Here is a 19,172-nt window from a genome sequence, read left to right as displayed (position 1 = left end):
TATTTTATGACTTCTACATTTATCAAGTCAGTACAAAAACATTTTGGAGTCTAAACGTTCATTTTCCAACACAAAATTCAATGTTCTAGAAAAAAAAAAAGTTTATATCTGAGCAGCATATTACATAAGAGAGCACTTTTCAGACTAAGAAAGAAAACTTAATGAAAGCTACTGGGTTTTGCTGCAAAATTTAGAAGCAAGTGTGCAGAAAAACTGTGGCTGGTTCTGCAAGATGCTCAGTAAAATTGCACTCATTGTACCTGAGACTACTTTTTTTTTTTTTTAAATATCTAAAGCAAATGGTTGTTTCACGCTAAATATTGACTTTCATTTGATATCTTTTTTTAATGTTGAAACGTTATTAAATTATTTTTGTCTTTTTTGGTCTACAGCATTTCTTTACATGTGCCTAAGACTTTTGTGCAGTACTGTATATGGAACTGTACAGCATTTCTTTGGTCTATGAGAGGCAAATCTGGCCCAAAGTTGAAATTTTGAGTGGTGCTAAAATTTGAGGGCTTCATCAAATATTTTGCTGACTACTACATAGCATAAAGGACAAAACTTTTCATTTTCACTTGTTTTTGCATTTTGGATAGAAAATGATAAACAAAAGAAAACACTGGATACTTTTGTCCTATTTGCATTTCCATTTTAGTTCTGGCCATGAAATTTTGAGTTGATGAAAGTGAAAAACAAATTTTGATTGTAGAGAAGATTAAATTCTAAAATAAATGTTAATTTTCATTATTGTTTTATTTTTCATAAGGTTTTGACCTTTTGGTTAAATTTACCTGCCTTGTCACTGTAATGACGACAAGCTTTGTTATTTGGGGCGGCACGGTGGTGTAGTGGTTAGCACTGCCGCCTCACAGCAAGAAGGTTCTGGGTTTGAGCCCAGTGGCCAACGGGGGCCTTTCTGCGTGGAGTTTGCATGTTCTCCCAGTGTCTGCGTGGGTTTCCTCCGGGTGCTCCGGTTTCCCTCACAGTTCAAAGACGTGGTGAGGTTAACATGAGGCAGCCTTGGGCTGAAGTGCTCTTGAGCAAGACACCTAACCCCCAACTGCTCCCCGGGTGCTGTAACATGACTGCCCACTCTTCTTCTTCTTAATGAAACAGATGTGCTTTAATGCACATTATATCTTATCTACCTTTCTAAACGTAACTTGACATGATGAAGCAGGTTGCAGTACACTGAACCAACCCTTTACTGTTCTCTGTTTGTTGTGAAATATCACTTCACATACAATGATTATGGTACATGTAAAAGAAATACAAGTTAAAATGCAGCATTAGACAGAAAGTGAACCAAGAAAGCAGTAATTTGTCTTCATTTTGAGTTGACTGTTCAGATGATTAATAACATATTCTAGCATGAACTTGTGTTCTCTGCCCTTGTACATGTGTGTACAAGACGACTGTTAAACTGTGCGAGTGTAAAGCTCATCATGACTCGTCTCTTCCACTCCATGCTTTACTAAAGTTACACCACTCATCTGGCTAATAATAGCACCAGGAGGACAGCGATATGCAGCTGAATATGAGAACTAGGTAGTCTAGAGAGCCATTGGTTTTGTTAATATGCGACCTTGTAAATGCACTTCAAGTGTTGTTGATTGAAAGGGACACTGAGACTCTTGTTAAATGGCTAAAGTTATTCTGCCACGCATGTCTGATTGCATCGTGATTTATTAAGTTGCGCTTAAAAAACGACCACCTACCTAGTGAGTCGAGGAGACTCTCTTGCTGTTCTCCCACCCCCTATAAATGAATTTGCTTGGCTAGGTCTTAAGATGTCACCAAGTTTCCTGGAAATTCATTTAATAGGGTGAGGGGTGCAACAGTACATTAGTATGATGATATTTTTAAGTTGTTGTGGTGTTATTAAATTGCTAAAGGCTGAGAATCATCCCCCCCCCCCCCCCCCCCCCCCGAGTCATTTCGGAAAAATGTTTTTAGCAGTCATTATCCAGGAATTTCCCTAACCAAATCGTATTATTCGCTTACATGGTTATCATATAATAAACCTTTTCTGCATTCTATCCCTATGCAAAGCTGTTTTAAGCTACCTGCAAATTGACTTTGTTTTTATACGTGGTACCAGTCAAAAGTTTGGACGCCCCTACTCATTAATAGGTTTTTCTGTATTTGGACTATTTTCTATGTTGTACAACAATACTGAAGAGATCAAAACTGTGTGATAACATGGAATTATGTGGGAAAAGAAAAAAGTGTTAAACAGAATGTTTCATGTTTTAGATTCTTCAAAGTAAGCCAGCGTTTACCTTGATGACGCTTTGCACATTACCTCCGCCAAGGAGGTTATGTTTTCGGTAGTGTTGGTTGGTTTGTCTGTTAGCAACATTACGGAAAAAGTAATGAACAGATTGCTCTGAAATTTTTTCCAGAGGTGTGACTGGGCACAAGTAACAATCCATTAAATTTTGGCGGTGATCCGGATCACCTTCTGGATCCTGGATTTTTTTAAAGGATTAATTTTTTCCCCATTGAAATGAATAGGCGCACGACGCAAAAAACAGTTTTTTTCCTTCTGTAGGCCAGACCGTAAGGTGTAAAGTCATGAAACTTGGTACACTGATAGAGGAGTGGACCCTGATTGAGTTTCATCAAGTTTCATGTTGGTACGTCTCCCGCTGTAGCGCCACCAACTGATCAGTCTTGCATGCGTTCATGCATGTAACTTTTGATCTGTATGTCCGATTTTCATAAGTCTGGTGCCGTTGGAATCCTTGGAGCTAGACGATTCCAACGCACCCTATGACGTAATTCTCCGCCTAATTAGATTCTCCGCCATTTTGAATTTTGTCCAAAGTGAAGGTAGAGTGACCCTGGCCACATGTTTTGTCCGATCTTCACGAAACTTGGCACACATGATCTCCAGTCCATGTCTATTGAATGATATTCGTTTCGCTCTCATATGTCAGTGTTCACTCGTGGCAACCAATCAAAATCTATGGCGAAGCCACCAAACAGGAAATGAGCTCATATCACAGAAACGCTTTGACGTATCAAGACCATATTTCGTGGCATGACTTTGGACATCATCCAAACTACCCTCATCAAATATGGTGTCATTTGGCCACTAGGGGGCTTCACAATTAGCAAAAATGTATTTTGGCTCATATCTCAGAAACGCTTTGACATATCAAGACCATATTTGTTGAGATGACTTTCGGCACCAGTTCTTGTACCCTCATCAAATGTGGTGTAATTCAGCCACTAGGGGGCGCCACAATGAGCAAAAACGTGTTTTGGGTCATATCTCTTTACGGATTTAGAATTACATCTACATTTTCATGTTAGTGATGCTCTGGGATGTCCTTGTAACCAGCGTGTCATTTCCATATGAGAATCTGCCTTGTGTCTTGGCCAAACTTTCGCGTGTTGTCTCAAAACTTGTCGTGTGGCCGTGCAGTCGCCTCTCTTGCCGGGTCGCCATGGCGGCGCACCTGAGCAAGCACACTTTGGTAACTTGTTGTTGTTACCTCCGCCAAGGAGGTTATGTTTTCGGTAGCGTTGGTTTGTTTGTTTGTCTGTTAGCAACATTACGGAAAAAAATAATGAACGGATTGCTCTGAAATTTTTTCCAGAGGTGTGACTGGGCACAAGTAACAATCCATTAAATTTTGGCGGTGATCCGGATCACCTTCTGGATCCCGGATTTTTTTAAAGGATTCTTGGCGGAGGTCTGCGCTCTCCGAGTGCTTTTCTAGTTGGCATTATCTTAACCAGCTTCATGAGGTAGTCACCTGGAATGCTTTTCAATTAACAGGTGCCTCCTCAAACGTTAATTACTGGACGAGTTTCTTGCCTTCATGTGTTTTTGAGATCAAGCAGTAAATAATTAAAATGTAGTAAATAGTCCTATTCCACAACTGTAGTAATCCATGTTATATCAAGAACCGCTCAGCTAAGTAAAGAGAAACGACATCCATCATTACTTTTAAGCCATTGAGTGTCTAATAAAAATAAAGAAAAACCATTGAATTGGGTGTGTCAGTTTTTTGACTGGGACTGTAAATTATTAATATAATACATGTAACCTCCATTCTTCCAAAAGATATATTTCCTCAGTTGGTGTTTTGATGATGGTGATGGAAAGTGCTGTAGACACAAGAAGAGACTGTCAGCAACGTGGTGACTCGAGACCATGGGGTGTCAATGAAATTCGGTGACTTATATTGATGACTGATGAAATATCTGTTGGCAACATGAAGTGGGATGGTCTCAAGCTCCTCTCAACTTTGAGGTGACTACCAATGGGAGCAAAGGATACCTTTGGCAGGACGTTAAAAATACAAGAGGCAATACCTAGGCACCCAGAGCTTGGAATGTCCACGAGCGACTGACTACATAGCGATGGGCGCCGAGCGAATAATTTCCTGTGTGTCTGCCCCTTAAAGGGGACACGTTATGGAAAAACTTTCCAGTGCTTGTGCACATACATTTGGGTATCTGAAGTGCCTACCAACCCACAAATGCTGAAATAAGACAACCCAGTCAGTTTCTTTTGGGCTGAGTATTTCAGAAAACATGTGCTTCAACAAGCCATTCAGATTTTGCTCCCCTTTTTATGTCACAAGGTGAGCTCGTTAGAATTATGCTGCCAGAATCTCAGTTCAGAACTGCCTTTGTGGATAAATAGTCATGAGGAACGTGCTTCCTGATTTGGCCAGGTGGGGTTGAATAGTTTCTCATTTAAAGGATCAGAACTGAAATCGGCTATTGTGAACACGGCTGTTGAGACGGGGTGGGAAGGTGCTGTGTTGCTTTATCCTTGTGATATTTTGACCAAAGCATGTCGCAGACATTTCATTCAGACCTCAGGGAACTGTCGGCTTGTGGAGAAGTAGTACGTCACCTTTAATACTTCAGTCTAAAATCAGCCATACGTTTTGAGATCTGAAGTGAGTATGAAGGCCATAGCGCAGGGGTGTCAAACCTGATCCATAAAGGGCCTTGTGGCTGCAGGTTTTCATTCCAGCCATGCAGCAGCACACCTGACTTGGCTCATTCAATCAACTGAACTGTCTTCACACAGTCAAATACTTGCAGCCACACCCACCCTTGATTAAAGGGTGGGTGTGTCAGTTGATTGAATAAGCCAAATCAGGGTGCTGCTGCATGGCTGGAATGAAAACCTGCAGCCACACGGCCCTTTATGGATCAGGTTTGACACCCCTGCATAGCGTATGTGTTGCTTTATTTTCATTCTCATCAAAATATTCAGTGAGCCCTCGTGCCCTGTGATGGGGTGGAGTCCTCCTGAAAAAGACCACTCAGATCAGGATAGAAATGCTTCAGAATCAGTGATCCTTTTAATAATCCTGAGGTGAAATTGAGTCCGTCATATCAGTCCGAAGAACTTTGTATTGATTTGCAGTGATGCTTCCCTCTCAGAGGACAGGTGGATTCGTAACAGCAAAATGCCTTCTGCAGCATGACTGAACCACCAGTTTTTCCCTTCATCTTACGTTCACGCCAGATGCAGCGGCTTGGGCGGTATCCATTTTTTCATACCCCGGTATATTCCTGACTAAATACCCCGGTATGCCGGTATTTACGGGTTTTATTTTTTTTGTGTGTGTGCTTTTTATATATACTATTGTAGGCTTTATTTCATATCTTCTTCACATTCTATAGTAATTATGTTTCTTTGTTATTCTATTTTTTGTTATCTATTCTGTTTTAGATATTCTGTATTTGATATTCTAAAACAGGATAAAGCGGCTAAAGATAATGAGATGAGAAACAGTTGAAATGTTTAAAGACATTTATTTAAACTGCCAGGATGACATGTTTTTGAATTCCGTGCCAAGCAATCAAGTAGGCCTATATTAATGTTGGAAATAAAAACACACATTAATAAAAATAAGTGCAAACGCCAACAAAGCCAGCAGAAAACAAAACATTGCATGCGAGTTCAAATCACATCTTTTGTAAATCAAAAGAAAATGATTTGCCTAATTCAAGCAATAACAGGTAGCTTTTTCCACTCAAACAGGCAAATAGGCTATACAAGTAATGAAATAAAGCTATTTCGGGCTGCTAGTAGGCTGTGCCCATTTAGAAGAAAATTAGGAATGCACTAAAAGCCTCTTTATGCAAAGCAAACGGGTTAGCATCCTTAGCTGAGTGATTGGAGAGAACTCAAAACATAATGCAATTCAGTGCAATAGCCAATCCAAGGCAGAAACAACAAACATGAACAGAAACCATACATGGGGCCCCATGCTCCCAATAGCCTAAATGAAAATAATTCGCTAACTTAAATTTACATTTCTGGTAGTGGTAGGCCACAAGCAATTCTTAATTTCTATCAAACATTCTTTGCCAAGAACACCAGCATATTTACTTTATCTGGCTTCAGTTGGCAACGCTGTGGTGTGACCGTATTTCCTGCTGTACTGAATACGCACTCAGATGCAGCGCTTGTCGCGCATATGCAGAGGAATTTGCGGGCAACTTTTGACATCATTGGCAAACGTGTTTCATTCAGTTTCTGCCATTCAAGCGGATTTTCTTCAGCATGGATTGTGTCCTCTTGCGCATATACTGACAGTTGTGCCTGTGCACGCGCCGCTCGGCTCACCTTTATCATTCGGCAGAAAACCAAAATGCTCCCAGACAACGGCGGAGGCATTGGCCTTTTTGACTAATTCCGCACCGCCATCATTTGCAGTCGCCATCCTCACGCACTGACTGGGCCAACTGTCGCTGCTGCCTGTTGACCAAAGATTCTAGAATCTTTGCTGTTGACCCGCAAACTGCCATCTAGTGGCGTGCGCGCGCTGTACCAGAGACGGTTGTACTATAATAAAAGGACATTACAGTCGTTTCAAGTAAGTTGGATAAAAAAATACAAATATATTTATTTTTGACGGTATTAAAAATATATCGGCGGTATTTTTTCGTACCGTGGTACACGATATTTTCACCATACCGCCCAAGCCTAGCAGCAAGAGTGTCAAAATGAAAGGAAGTCATTCATTTTCTACGTAACCGACATCGTTGGGGGCATCAGAATGAAGTTGAAGTCCAAGCAACTTTGTTAATGAGCCATGATGTTTTCGCAGCAATCAGTTGAAATTGAGAAGTGCTCTGCTCAAAAGAATCCTGGAGAAGAGTGCTGTAAATTTGGTTCCATTCAAACTGTTCAAGTATCCTGCCATGGAGGAGAAATTAATAATTGCAGTGGTGGGTTTCCTCATTTTTTTTTATGCTCTGTCCGTTTGCATACAGGGACAAAAAAAAACAAAAAAACAACAAAAAACCCCAACTAAAAAAAGAAGCATAGACCAAGGTGTCGGAAACTGTAGGTGTTTTCAAGCGAGTTGGTGAAGTGGAAAATCTCATCTCATCATCTCCTAGCTGCTTTATCCTGTTCTACAGGGTCGCAGGCAAGCTGGAGCCTGTCCCAGCTGACTACGGGCGAAAGGCGGGGTACACCCTGGACAAGTCGCCAGGTCATCACAGGGCCGACACATAGACACAGACAACCATTCACACTCACATTCACACCTACGGTCAATTTAGAGTCACCAGTTAACCTAACCTGCATGTCTTTGGACTGTGGGGGAAACCGGAGCACCCGGAGGAAACCCACGCGGACACGGGGAGAACATGCAAACTCTGCACAGAAAGGCCCTCGCCGGCCACGGGGCTCGAACCCAGACCTTCTTGCTGTGAGGCGACAGCGCTAACCACTACACCACCGTGCCGCCAAGTGGAAAATATATTTTGTGAAAATAGGAGGGAATTGTATGCTAACTGGCACCATAGTGTACAGAAGTGTGCTGGCTATTGCATGTGACTTGAATGATGCTGTCAAACGGGAGGTATTAAGAGATGAGAGGTGTATGTTGGATGTTTTAAAATGTAAGCCGGTGTGGTGGTGTTTTGTGTTTTTTTTGCCTTGTTTAAAAACAAAAAAACAAAACTCTGGTCTCCCTAATGGTATTGTTGACCAGTTTTTAAAATTATATTTTAATTTTATTAAAATATAGCAGTTGACATGTGACCCTTCTTAAATCAAGTTTGCAAGATGAAGTGTCCTGAACGACCTTGTAGCCACCTATTTCATCTATGTCACCGAGCATCCGTGAACTTGGCAGCATTGTTGGCAGAGCAGTCAGAGCGAATTTTGACACACTTGCCATGTTTGGTGTGAGCGTAGGGCAATTTGTCACCTGTTTGACTTTATTATTATTATTATTATTATTATCTCATCTCATCTCATTATCTCTAGCCGCTTTATCCTTCTACAGGGTCGCAGGCAAGCTGGAGCCTATCCCAGCTGACTACGGGCGAAAGGCGGGGTACACCCTGGACAAGTCGCCAGGTCATCACAGGGCTGACACAGACAGCCATTCACACTCACATTCACACCTACGGTCAATTTAGAGTCACCAGTTAACCTAACCTGCATGTCTTTGGACTGTGGGGGAAACCGGAGCACCCGGAGGAAACCCACGCGGACACGGGGAGAACATGCAGACTCCGCACAGAAAGGCCCTCGCCGGCCCCGGGGCTCGAACCCAGGACCTTCTTGCTGTGAGGCGACAGCGCTAACCACTACACCACCGTGCCGCCCTATTATTATTATTATTATTATTATTATTATTATTATCCTCTCTCTCTTCTTGGAGCTAAATTGTCTTTACGTTCCTATAGATGTTGTCATGGCAGACCTTCAGAAAGCCTTTATCTTTTTTTTTTCTTCCAGGAAACTCGACAACCAGATACTTACATTGTTATCTACAGCTTTGTGTTGACTTTGTGTAGTATTTGAACAGGTTATGTATGGATTGTGAAGTAATGAACAACCTGTTGTTGAAAGAGCTTCTGACTGGTGCCCGGAAGATGGTTGGCGGATTTCTTTTAAAATATAATGAATGGATTGGTGATGAGTTAGTCATTGAAAAATGTTTCTGCTTCAGTAAAAGACAGGACAAATTAGATAAACTCTCCTCTAGCTGCTTAATCAACAACTCATCATATTGCTCATCATGCAGTTGTACAATAACTATTGCAGCTTGTGTTGCCCTGGTCAGTTGCTCGGAACAGGTTAGGATGATTTTAGCATTGGTTGAATGTTCAATACAATCAATGCAGATTCATTTTTTCCTATAAAACATGGTTCGTTGTCTGCTGTACGCCAAAGATTCAGTCTGAAGTGATGTGATGTGTTCGAGATAAAAGAAAAAAAAAAATCATTTAACAGTGATGCAATCCAGAATTGAAATAAAGACCAACGTCTAGCCTTTGATATCTCAAATTAAAAACAAAATGTAACAGTAAATGAAAATCAGTCTCATCTCATCATCTCGAGCCGCTTTATCCTGTTCTCCAGGGTCGCAGGCAAGCTGGAGCCTATCCCAGCTGACTACGGGCGAAAGGCGGGGTACACCCTGGACAAGTCAGCAGGTCATCACAGGGCTGACACATAGACACAGACAACCATTCACACTCACATTCACACCTACGCTCAATTTAGAGTCACCAGTTAACCTAACCTGCATGTCTTTGGACTGTGGGGGGAAACCGGAGCACCCGGAGGAAACCCACACGGACACGGGGAGAACATGCAAACTCTGCACAGAAAGGCCCTCGCCAGCCACGGGGCTCAAGCCCGGACCTTCTTGCTGTGAGGCGACAGTGCTAACCACTGCACCACCGTGCTGCCCATGTAAATCAGTAACAGTCCAAAGTTACTGATCCTAACGTGTGTAATTATTGCTAGATTTTTGCATTCTGGAGCCAAATTGGGAGAAATGCCTATAAAGACACCAGACTTTCTAAAGTTTCTATTTGATTCAAGAGTCACTTTGTCATTTCCCTGAGTATTTGCATACACAGAAAGAAACAAGAGTTTCTCATCAGCATAATGCAGTGCAATTCAAAAGTTATCGGTTTTAAAAAGTTAAATTATCGGTCTCTTTAAAACAACCATTCAAACACAATCTCTAAACAAGTGTTGCCAGGCAAAGCCAACCTTGCCCAGTAGCACTTATGATAAATATGAAGGAAGATATCGCGAAAAATGATTTTGACCTTTTTGGTGACCTTGATTTTGACCTTGTGTGTGAACATACTTGGCCAGTAAACGTGGTTCTGATTCTCATTCGTACACCATGCTGCTCTCAGCCAATCAGAACGCGTCTGAATGAATATGAAGGAAGATATCGCAAAAAAAAAAAAAAGATTTTGACCTTTTTGGTGACCTTGACTGGATGACCCTCAAAATGTTGGAGGTTCTATTTGAGACCAATGCCTATCTATCCTGAAAGTTTCATGGATATTGGTCCAGCTGTTTTCCCGTAATATTAACAAAGAAATAAAGAAACACCACCGAAAACAATACCTCGCCCCCTGGTGGACTCTGTCCCGGGCGAGGTAACGAGAACTAAAAAACAATCCGATGTTCAGACACCCCTTAGTAGCCAAGCTCATAAACAATTTGTGTTTCAGTCTTGGTGAGGTTGGATCATCTTGACAGGTGACAAGCTGTTGGGGGCGGGATGTGGGTGTATAGGGGTGTTCACACGGCACATATTTGCATCGATGCTGCACCGATGTATTTTGTTGCGATATATCTTACACCGGTGTAAATTTTGCGCAGCGTTCACACGTCACAACCCTGCTTACTAGAGAGAAGCGTGTCAGCACCGGTGCAGCCCCACTTGCGGTCACACGGCAGTTTCTGCGACCGTGTTATAGTAGCAAAAACTTTATTACTATCATTTCCTATCATTATTACTATCATTTCCGATAGTAATAATGCAGAAATGAAATATGCGCATGCGTGAAAATGTACTTCTTTTTCCCGGTTGTCATGGCATCACCAAGCGCCGGGAAAACAACGTGGATGAAGACACCAGTGTTGCCAGATATTGCTGACGTTTTCCAGCCCAAAATATGTTCAAATCCGCCAAAATGCACTTAAAACTGCCAAATCTGGCAACACTGGAAGACACGCAGTTCTGTTGTTGTTGATATTCGCCATTTTGGAAGCGCAAAATACCAGGATGCAAATTATGCAATACCCTTATGTAATCAACTCTCCTCACGCGTAGCGAGTCTACCCCTGTAGCGTTCAGACGGCCCATTTTATATCGGTGCTGCCCCGCAAACTAGCATTTACTCCGGAGTAAATTTCTTAAACCACCTCCCGAGCAGGGTTAGATTTGCACCGGTTTAAGCAGCTTTCAGGGGCTGCACCGGTATAACTTTGTACCGTGTGAACGCTCTACCGGGGCAGCCCCGGTGCTACACCGGAGTAAAAGTTGCCGTGTGAACACCCCTTATGTGTGTGGGGAGGGGATACAGTTTGTTTATTATTCTTGCAGCTTATGGGAAGAAGCTGTTTAGCATCCTGCTGGTTCTGCAGCTGATGCTTCTGTACCTCTTCCCTGATCATAGATTTTATGATCGCGGACTATCTTTGTCTGGTTTTAAATAGCCGAGAACTACGACATGACCACTTTTTTGACTCCTTTTTCCATTGTGTGCTATTTTGAAAGAGATTAAAAATGTAGCAGTTCAAGGAAGTATTTAAAGCTGAATATGATGTTCCATCATGATGAATGCACACTGATCTGTGTGGTGATAGATGTCTTGGGTGATTGATTAAACAGAAGGAATGTCAGGCTGGATGTAATGGTCCCCTTTTTCGGTCATCCTTTGTGCTGCCTTTTGAAGAACAGCGTATGAATTTCATGCTTTCGGAGACCAACACTTAAACTTTTTGTGTTTTTGCATTCTGTGCTGATGCCTAAAACTCATGAGAATGTGTTCTTTGTCTGTCTACAGCTTTCATCCAGTCAAACAAAATCCTGGAAGTACTACATTTTGGGGATGGAGCTTTCCTGCAGGTAAGATTTCAGATTATTCCCTTTTACTTTGAGGGTTAACTGTATTTCACTCAACACTGTGTCAATACGGAAAAGAAAAGAACCCCTGCCTATTGTCAAGTTTCTTTGCTTGACTTGTGATTTTTATCTGGGCAGCAGTTTTAACAGTGGACAGCTTTGTAGATGTTCTGATTTTATTCTATCCACATTCGATATGTGCAGTTGCGCTAGGGCTGCACGATTATGGAAAAAATGATAATCACGATTATCTTGATCAAAATTGTAATCGCGATTATTCTTGATGTTAGGGAAATCACTTAAATTTTATTTCACTATGTTCAAACAAACAATATGAACAGCTTTCAGTGCAGAATGAAATTTAAAAGAGAAGTTCTGATTTCCAAATGACAAATAAATGAAATTTATCCAAGAAATTACCAAAGGATGAAGGAACTGAAAACTCAATTGCAACAATTACATAGCATTATACTGAGGCCTACAAGTTTTTAGCTAGAAAGACCAGCCTATCAACATGCTCTGGCTTTAAACATGAGTGAAGGCAGGTCACAACATTGCCTCCAGTGCTAAATAGTCTGTTGTTCCGACATAGTTAGCTTTTCTCTCTCACCTCAATCTGTTACCTACTCTCACGCTATCACCCCTTGAAGATACCGCTGCACTGAAGCTCTGCGCACTTGGCCAGTGTTGCCAGATGCTGCTGACGTTTTCCATCCCAAAATATGTTCAAAACCTGCCAAAATGCACTTAAAACCGCCCAATCTGGCAACACTGCTTGGCTTGCTTGCTTATTTAGGCGGAGTAATGAAACCTTACATGCGTCGGTTCGCCCCCTAATGGTTTGGCGGAGTACTGGTCAAAAAGTGCTTGATCAGATATGCAGCAGAGCTCGCATTTTAAATGGAAATAAATCGTGATTTTCATTTAATTTAATCGTGGCAGCCAAAATCGCGATTTTCGATTAAATTCGATTAATTGTGCAGCCCTAAGTTGCGCACTCTAATTGGCTACTACTAGGATATCAGCTCATATACTGTGAGTAGAGGAAAAACAAAATGATGGCTTTATTGTCAAGTATTGAAAAGAAACAGAAATGGCTAAAAATATATAGTTGTGTAGTTTTTTTTTTCTTTTTTCTTTCCCTCAAATATCCCCTGTTCCACACTCCAGCCCAGTTGGTGGCTGTAATGCACCTTTTAAGTTGGTTTGCCAACTGCCAAAAAACCCTAAAGAAGAAAAAGAAAAAAAAAATGGCAGAGCGTCTTGCTGAACCAACCGAGGATGAAATAAAAACTCTACTCGAAAACAGAACCCCAAAAAATACAATAAAAGTATTTGATGGTAAGAACATATCTTTTTATTTTTCAAGAATTTATTATTATAGCATTTTTCACAAATTACTATTGTCATTTCGTCGGTTTGTTTACATTCTAAGCGGAAATTATTGTCGCACGTTTTGTATAATATTTGTATTTATTGAATTTGCAAAAAATAATGCTGTTTCTCAAAATCCAGTGAATGTGGATATAATAAAACAGTTATTCCACTCAATCTCGTCGTACATGGCTTATAGCCAATTTGGTGCTACGTGCCTTTTTGGCTGTTGGCTCATGTATGACGCGATTCCTTGGAATAACTGTCAAGTAGACTCGGATCCCTGGTGAGTAAGACAGGAGTGACTGTGGCAAGGAAAAACTCCCTAAGGCAACCCAAGAGGAACTAGGCTCAAAAGGGGACTTTGGAAAATACAGCTGTAAATCCTGACAGTATATAGCTGTAGAAGAGGAAAGGCAGAAGGATGTTGATTATGTGGATATAGTGAGTAGAAGTCCTGGGATGAGCACATGGTAGACTTTGATTACAGCAGCAGTTCTTGGGTACATGTCAACAGTGTCCTCCAGATTATCCACTGTAGCAAGGGTGTGGCTGTGAAAGGCAAACCTTTAGGAGATCTATGAACTTGGACCAGAAAGCTCCAAGAGGAAGTAGATTATGATGATTAGGAGAATTCATTTGAATATAAACATGTTTTTCACCCTCTCCACTTTTTTTGCATCAAAGAACAGGAATGACCTGTTGACTAAAATAACTTTTTTTGATTGACCGCACTTTCTATAAAATCTACTCGTTTAATAGATCAGCTTTTGCTCCCACATGAGTAATTACTTGTACACACGAACGGCAGACCCTTTGCACATCAGACTGATGTGTTCGGCGACGTCGGGAAACGATACTGTGTGGCAGGGTCTTCCCCTTTTCTGTCTGTGTTCCTCTGTCTGGGTAACTTGATGCTGTCAGTTGCTCCATAACTTGTCCTTGAATGTTTAAAAGAGGCATTTTGATGAGATCAAATGAAATTCAAAGAAGTTAATGGTGTGACTCACTATAATTTGGGAAACATAATTTCCATGTCTTCTTTACAGGCAGAGTCTGACATTGACCTTAGCTCATATCATCAAAAAAGGTAAAGTCTGTCTGTCTGCGTGTGTCTCTCTGTCTGTGTCTCTCTGTCTGTCTCTCTCTGCCTGCGTGTCCGTGTCTCTGTCTCTCTCTGCCTGCGTGTCTGTGTGTGTGTCTCTCTCTCTCTGCCTGCATGTGTGTCTCTCTCTCGTGTCTCTTTCTCTCTCTGCCTGCGTCTCTCTGTCGGGGTGTGTGTGTGTGTGTGTGTGTGTGTGTGTGTTTTCAATGCCCTTTATTTGTATCATTCTTTTCATCTTTGGACCTCCTGTCTAATCACAGTGTTGATGATTTACTTGCTCATAGATAAGAAAAAATTTATCACATCTCAACCAAATGATCTCTGATGAAATGAAGAAAAGCTTCCTGTAAAATTAGTTTGCATGAAGCATTTAGTAGTACATTTAAATAGGTACTAGCAACCAAATGAATGAATGAATGAATGAATGAATGGTTTTCATCAGGTGAAAAAACCAATTCACTGAAGGGGAAGGGACGCAGGACATAAAAGGTGTATTTTTCGTTATCTGAGTGGACTTTGACCTGGGAATTCATGAACCTCGGATTTGTGAGCCAACAGAAAACAAGTGGGCGGGACTGCGAGCGCTTTAAAAAAAAAAAAAAAAGGTAGTAGTAGAAAAAAAAAAGTTGCAGTCGTAAACTTTTGCCTTGCTGTTTTCTTACTGTTAATTGGGGCACATCTGGAGAAAAAAATAAATTGGGTAACATTATGTCCAAAATCGCATGCCATTAGATAAATTTATCATTAACATTATTTTATCCACATTCACTGGATATGAGCAATCGCGCGCTCTGATTGGCTACTCTACTACTAGGATATCAGCTCATACCGTGAGTAGAGAAAAACAAAATGGCGGCGCGTGTTGCTGAACCAACTGAGGACAAAATAAAAACTCTACTCGAAAACAAAACCCCCAAAATTGTCAAGTATTTAAAAGAAACAGAAATAGCTAAAGGAATATAAGGGTTTTTTTTGTTTTGTTTTTTAAATTATTTTCCAACAATAGCGCCTGTTCCACACTCCAGCCCAGTAGGTGGCAGTAATGCACCTTTAAGTTGGTTTGTTAACTGACAAAAAAAACCCAAAAGAAGAAGAGAACCCCCAAATAATATAAAAAAAAGAATATGGAATGAAAGTATTTGATGGTAAGAATGTATCTTTTTTTTTTTCCTTTTTTAGTTTTCAAGAATTATGATTAGCATTTTTCAGAAAATGCTGCTGTCATTTCACTGGCTTGTTTACATTCTAAGAAGAAATGATTTTGTCTGAAATTTTGTATAAAGTTTTTATTTATCGAGCTTGCGAAAAATAAAAATGCTGCGTTTCTCAAAATCCAGTGAATGTGGATAGAATAAAAGTTATTCCACTCAATCTCATCGTACATGGCTTATAGCCAACTTGGTGCTATGCACCTCGTTGGCTATCAGCTCATGTACGACTTGATTTTGTGGAATAACTGCTAATTGTTCGTTGCTCGCCAGTGATTTTAAAACTCATGTAATGCGTCTTGAAAGCATCATATGATCTATTTGTCTGTGTGCTACCAAGCAAAAGCCTGAGGTGGAGGATGTGCTGTGTTATAATTTAATACTTTCTTTCAGTATGTAGACTGTCATAATTTTCTTTTTAAAGGGGCTCGCTCACTCTTCCCAGAATCCAATTAGTGGTTTTTGTTTACATACGAACCACTGCATTTTGAAAGCATATGTCCGCTTCTCTGCTCGTTCTCATGTGCACTCGCCTAGCTGAATACCGAGCTTTAACAAGAAAACTTTCACCAATAAAAATGAAAAAAAGAGATAATTAACTTTCGAGTATCAGCCTAGATATAGAAGGGACCAGTTATCGTGAGCAGAACGCCTATGATTTTCAAATCCTACCAATTCGCAAACAGCAGCAGACCAACAAAGTCAGGCAAATTCCTACAGTACCTCGACCTGTGGACGATTATCAGCCTTAGTGAGCGCTAAGATTCAAGTTTATCGTCCTTTAGTCAACTTTGATGTGATGTCAGGCAACTGGTTCTGGTCCAGTACAATGAACTAACCAAAGGAAAATGGAGTGGATCAGTCGAAAGAATTTGAAATGTAATTGCGCTGACACTACCTCTTTGAATTCATGTTACAATTTATGATCTATGGCCGAGGATGTCCCACATTTGTTACGGGTAGATTTTTCAAATGTAACGCAGTGGAATATTGACGGCATTGAAAACGGTGACCTGCTACTTGGCACAGAGGCTTCCGGGTAAGGTGAGCCGACCCCTTTAATCAGTACTTTTACATTACAGTCATTTAGCAGACACTCTTATCCAAAGCGACATACAATGTACCCAGAGTAGTCTGAGGAGCAGCTGGGGCTTAGGTGCCTTGCTCAAGGGCACTTCAGCCATTCCTGCTGGTCCAGGGAATCGAACCGGCAACCTTTTGGTCCCAAAGCTGCTTCTTTCACCATTAAGCCATCCCCCCCCCCATTTACTGTTCCTATTTGGACAGACAAGCTGTGTGAGTGAGGTTTTTTTTTACATCTTTATTTCTGACATGAATGAAAAATATCAAGCAAATCAAAGTATTGATGCTCAGATTTACAAAATAAATCAATAGAGCAACAGAAATTTTCTCGCCAGTTGACAACATGATGATGGAGCAGCTGATGTATTCACAGATGTATGCTAGGGTTATTGTGGGGTTTAAAAAAAAAAAAAGCTTAACAGGTTAACAATGTTGGCAGCTGTGTGTTATTTGTGAAGATTATACAAAAGGCCGCACCCTTCTCAGACTCGCTTTGGTTTCCTCAATCCAGTAGAGCAACTTTCAGCCTTCGGGCAGCCTGTTCACGCTCTCAACCAATCAGAAGGTTCCAGCTCAGGGCTTTAACGAGCCTGCCTTACTGTCCATGTTCGTATTGGCCACGCCTCTTTGAGGTGTGTGTGTGTGTTCGTTCTGTGGTTTTGTTCTCTTTCCTGTTATTAGAGCAGCACACCCTCAGCATGGCTACAGTACGTGTGCTGCACTCAAATGTGAAACAAGGAGAACTTTTCCCAAGTTTACACATCATAAGCATGCATTTTATTTTTCTGCTGTATAGGAGCAAATGCACCTTGTTATCACAGAGTAGCTCATAAGGTTGAAGCTGTTTGTAGTGGTTCCTCAGTGTCAGTATTGCCCCTTTTCCACCAAAGCAGTTCCAGGGCTGGTTCGGGGCCAGTGCTTAGTTTGGAACCGGGTTTTCTGTTTCCACTGACAAAGAACTGGCTCTGGGGCCAGAAAAACCGGTTCCAGGCTAGCACCAACTCTCTGCTGGGCCAGAGGAAAGAACCGCTTACGTCAGGGGGGGGGCGGAGTTGTTAAGACCAACAACAATAGCAAGACAGCGAAAGATCGCCATTTTTAAGCGACGAGAAGCAGCAGCTGTACAAACGCGAAGTCATCCATTATTATTATTATTGTTGTTGTTGCTGCTGCTGCTTCTTCCGCGTTGTTTTTGCTTCGATATTCGCGCCAAGGTTTATGCAAACGTAGCGACGTAACTGACGTATACAGCGACGTAATGACGTATACAACGACGTAACTGACGTATACAGCGACATAATGACGTGGCTTCCTTTAGCACCGCGAGCTATGGAAAAGCAAACTGGTTCTCAGCTGGCTCGCAAGTTGAACGAGTTGTGAACCAGCACCAGCACTGGCCCCGAACCAGCCCTGGAACTGATTTGGTGGAAAAGGGGTATATGATGATGGTCGTGGTGTTAAGTTCAAAGACCTGCTTTCCGGTTGAAATCGCAAAAAACGAACTGTCTCAAAACACATCCGATTGACGTGATTGTTGTAGCAACTCAACGTATGCACTCCCAATAATGTGAAAATAGACCTAGAAAGCCCATCACTCCGGATTATTCCTTTAAGTACAGTGAGGCTGCTGTAATTGGCACAAGCTTGTAGAGGTTTCCCAGCCATAATGTACATGTATATATCCCATTATGGCAAAGCTAAATAAAAAAAAATTAAAGTTTACACATTTAAAACTGCTTGATGTCCTTTTAGCTCTTTTCCAAGCATTGTGCTATTGACTGGATGAGCTCAGCACACAACGTATCTCAGGATATCTCACTCTCTACAACATCTCCAAGATTTATCCTTGCACCGAAAGATATCTGGAAAGAAAATATTTATATTCATACAAATAAGGTTTATGTGCAAAATCTAAATGACTGCCATGACACTCCTAGTCTGATTTATTTATCAGTATTGTGTAATCTGGTACAAGTGACTAGACATGCAAAGAAATACAAAGGCCTACAGAGCACAGAGAGGGTATTAGAAATATTCTTTAATTACTTTTTATTTTGATAGAGAATGGTAGATGTGAATGACATTCAGTGCTTATTTATTTATATTTTATAATTAACATTGATTTCTCCTTCTTTGTGATGTATAAATGAGAGTTAAGGTCAGCTTTATATTGCGCAAATAAAGCCATTTGGTGAAACTTTTGAAGAAGAGAGTGTCCCGATTTAATGTCTTTACCTAATTAGCATAATTAAATACTCATTTGTGTAATTTTATTAATTTTTCACATTTTTTATTCAGTAGACAACCATCTATGACTACGTTCAGACTGCACCCTGAAACGACCCATATCCGATTTTTTTGCCCATATGCGACCTGTATCCGATTTGTTATTGACAATCTGAACGACACAGATCTGATTTTTTCACATGCGACCCAGGCCGCTTGGATATGTGGTCCTAAATCCGATGCATATCCAACATTTTCACATGCGACTGCAGTCTGACCAGACAG

At 41.1% G+C, this 19,172-nt stretch overlaps 1 protein-coding gene across 3 annotated transcripts in view; it reads left to right on the top strand.

Moving 5' to 3' along the window:
• Positions 1 to 19,172, top strand: part of tmem131 (transmembrane protein 131) — a 107,840-nt gene that overhangs the window by 37,157 nt on the left and 51,511 nt on the right. For 2 of the 3 annotated variants that reach the window (XM_060919845.1, XM_060919844.1), the window contains exons 2-3: positions 11,833 to 11,894; positions 14,315 to 14,355. In XM_060919845.1, the coding sequence (XP_060775828.1) occupies positions 11,833 to 11,894; positions 14,315 to 14,355 (103 nt within the window). Of the gene's footprint in view, positions 1 to 11,832; positions 11,895 to 13,061; positions 13,233 to 14,314; positions 14,356 to 19,172 lie in introns of those variants that run through there. The other variant, XM_060919846.1, reaches the window with a different exon arrangement.

This window comes from Neoarius graeffei, chromosome 4, assembly GCF_027579695.1.
Source record: "Neoarius graeffei isolate fNeoGra1 chromosome 4, fNeoGra1.pri, whole genome shotgun sequence".
Lineage (NCBI taxonomy): Eukaryota > Metazoa > Chordata > Actinopteri > Siluriformes > Ariidae > Neoarius > Neoarius graeffei.
Note: the sequence above shows the minus strand (reverse complement) of the source record. Positions and strands in the feature narration are given on the sequence as shown.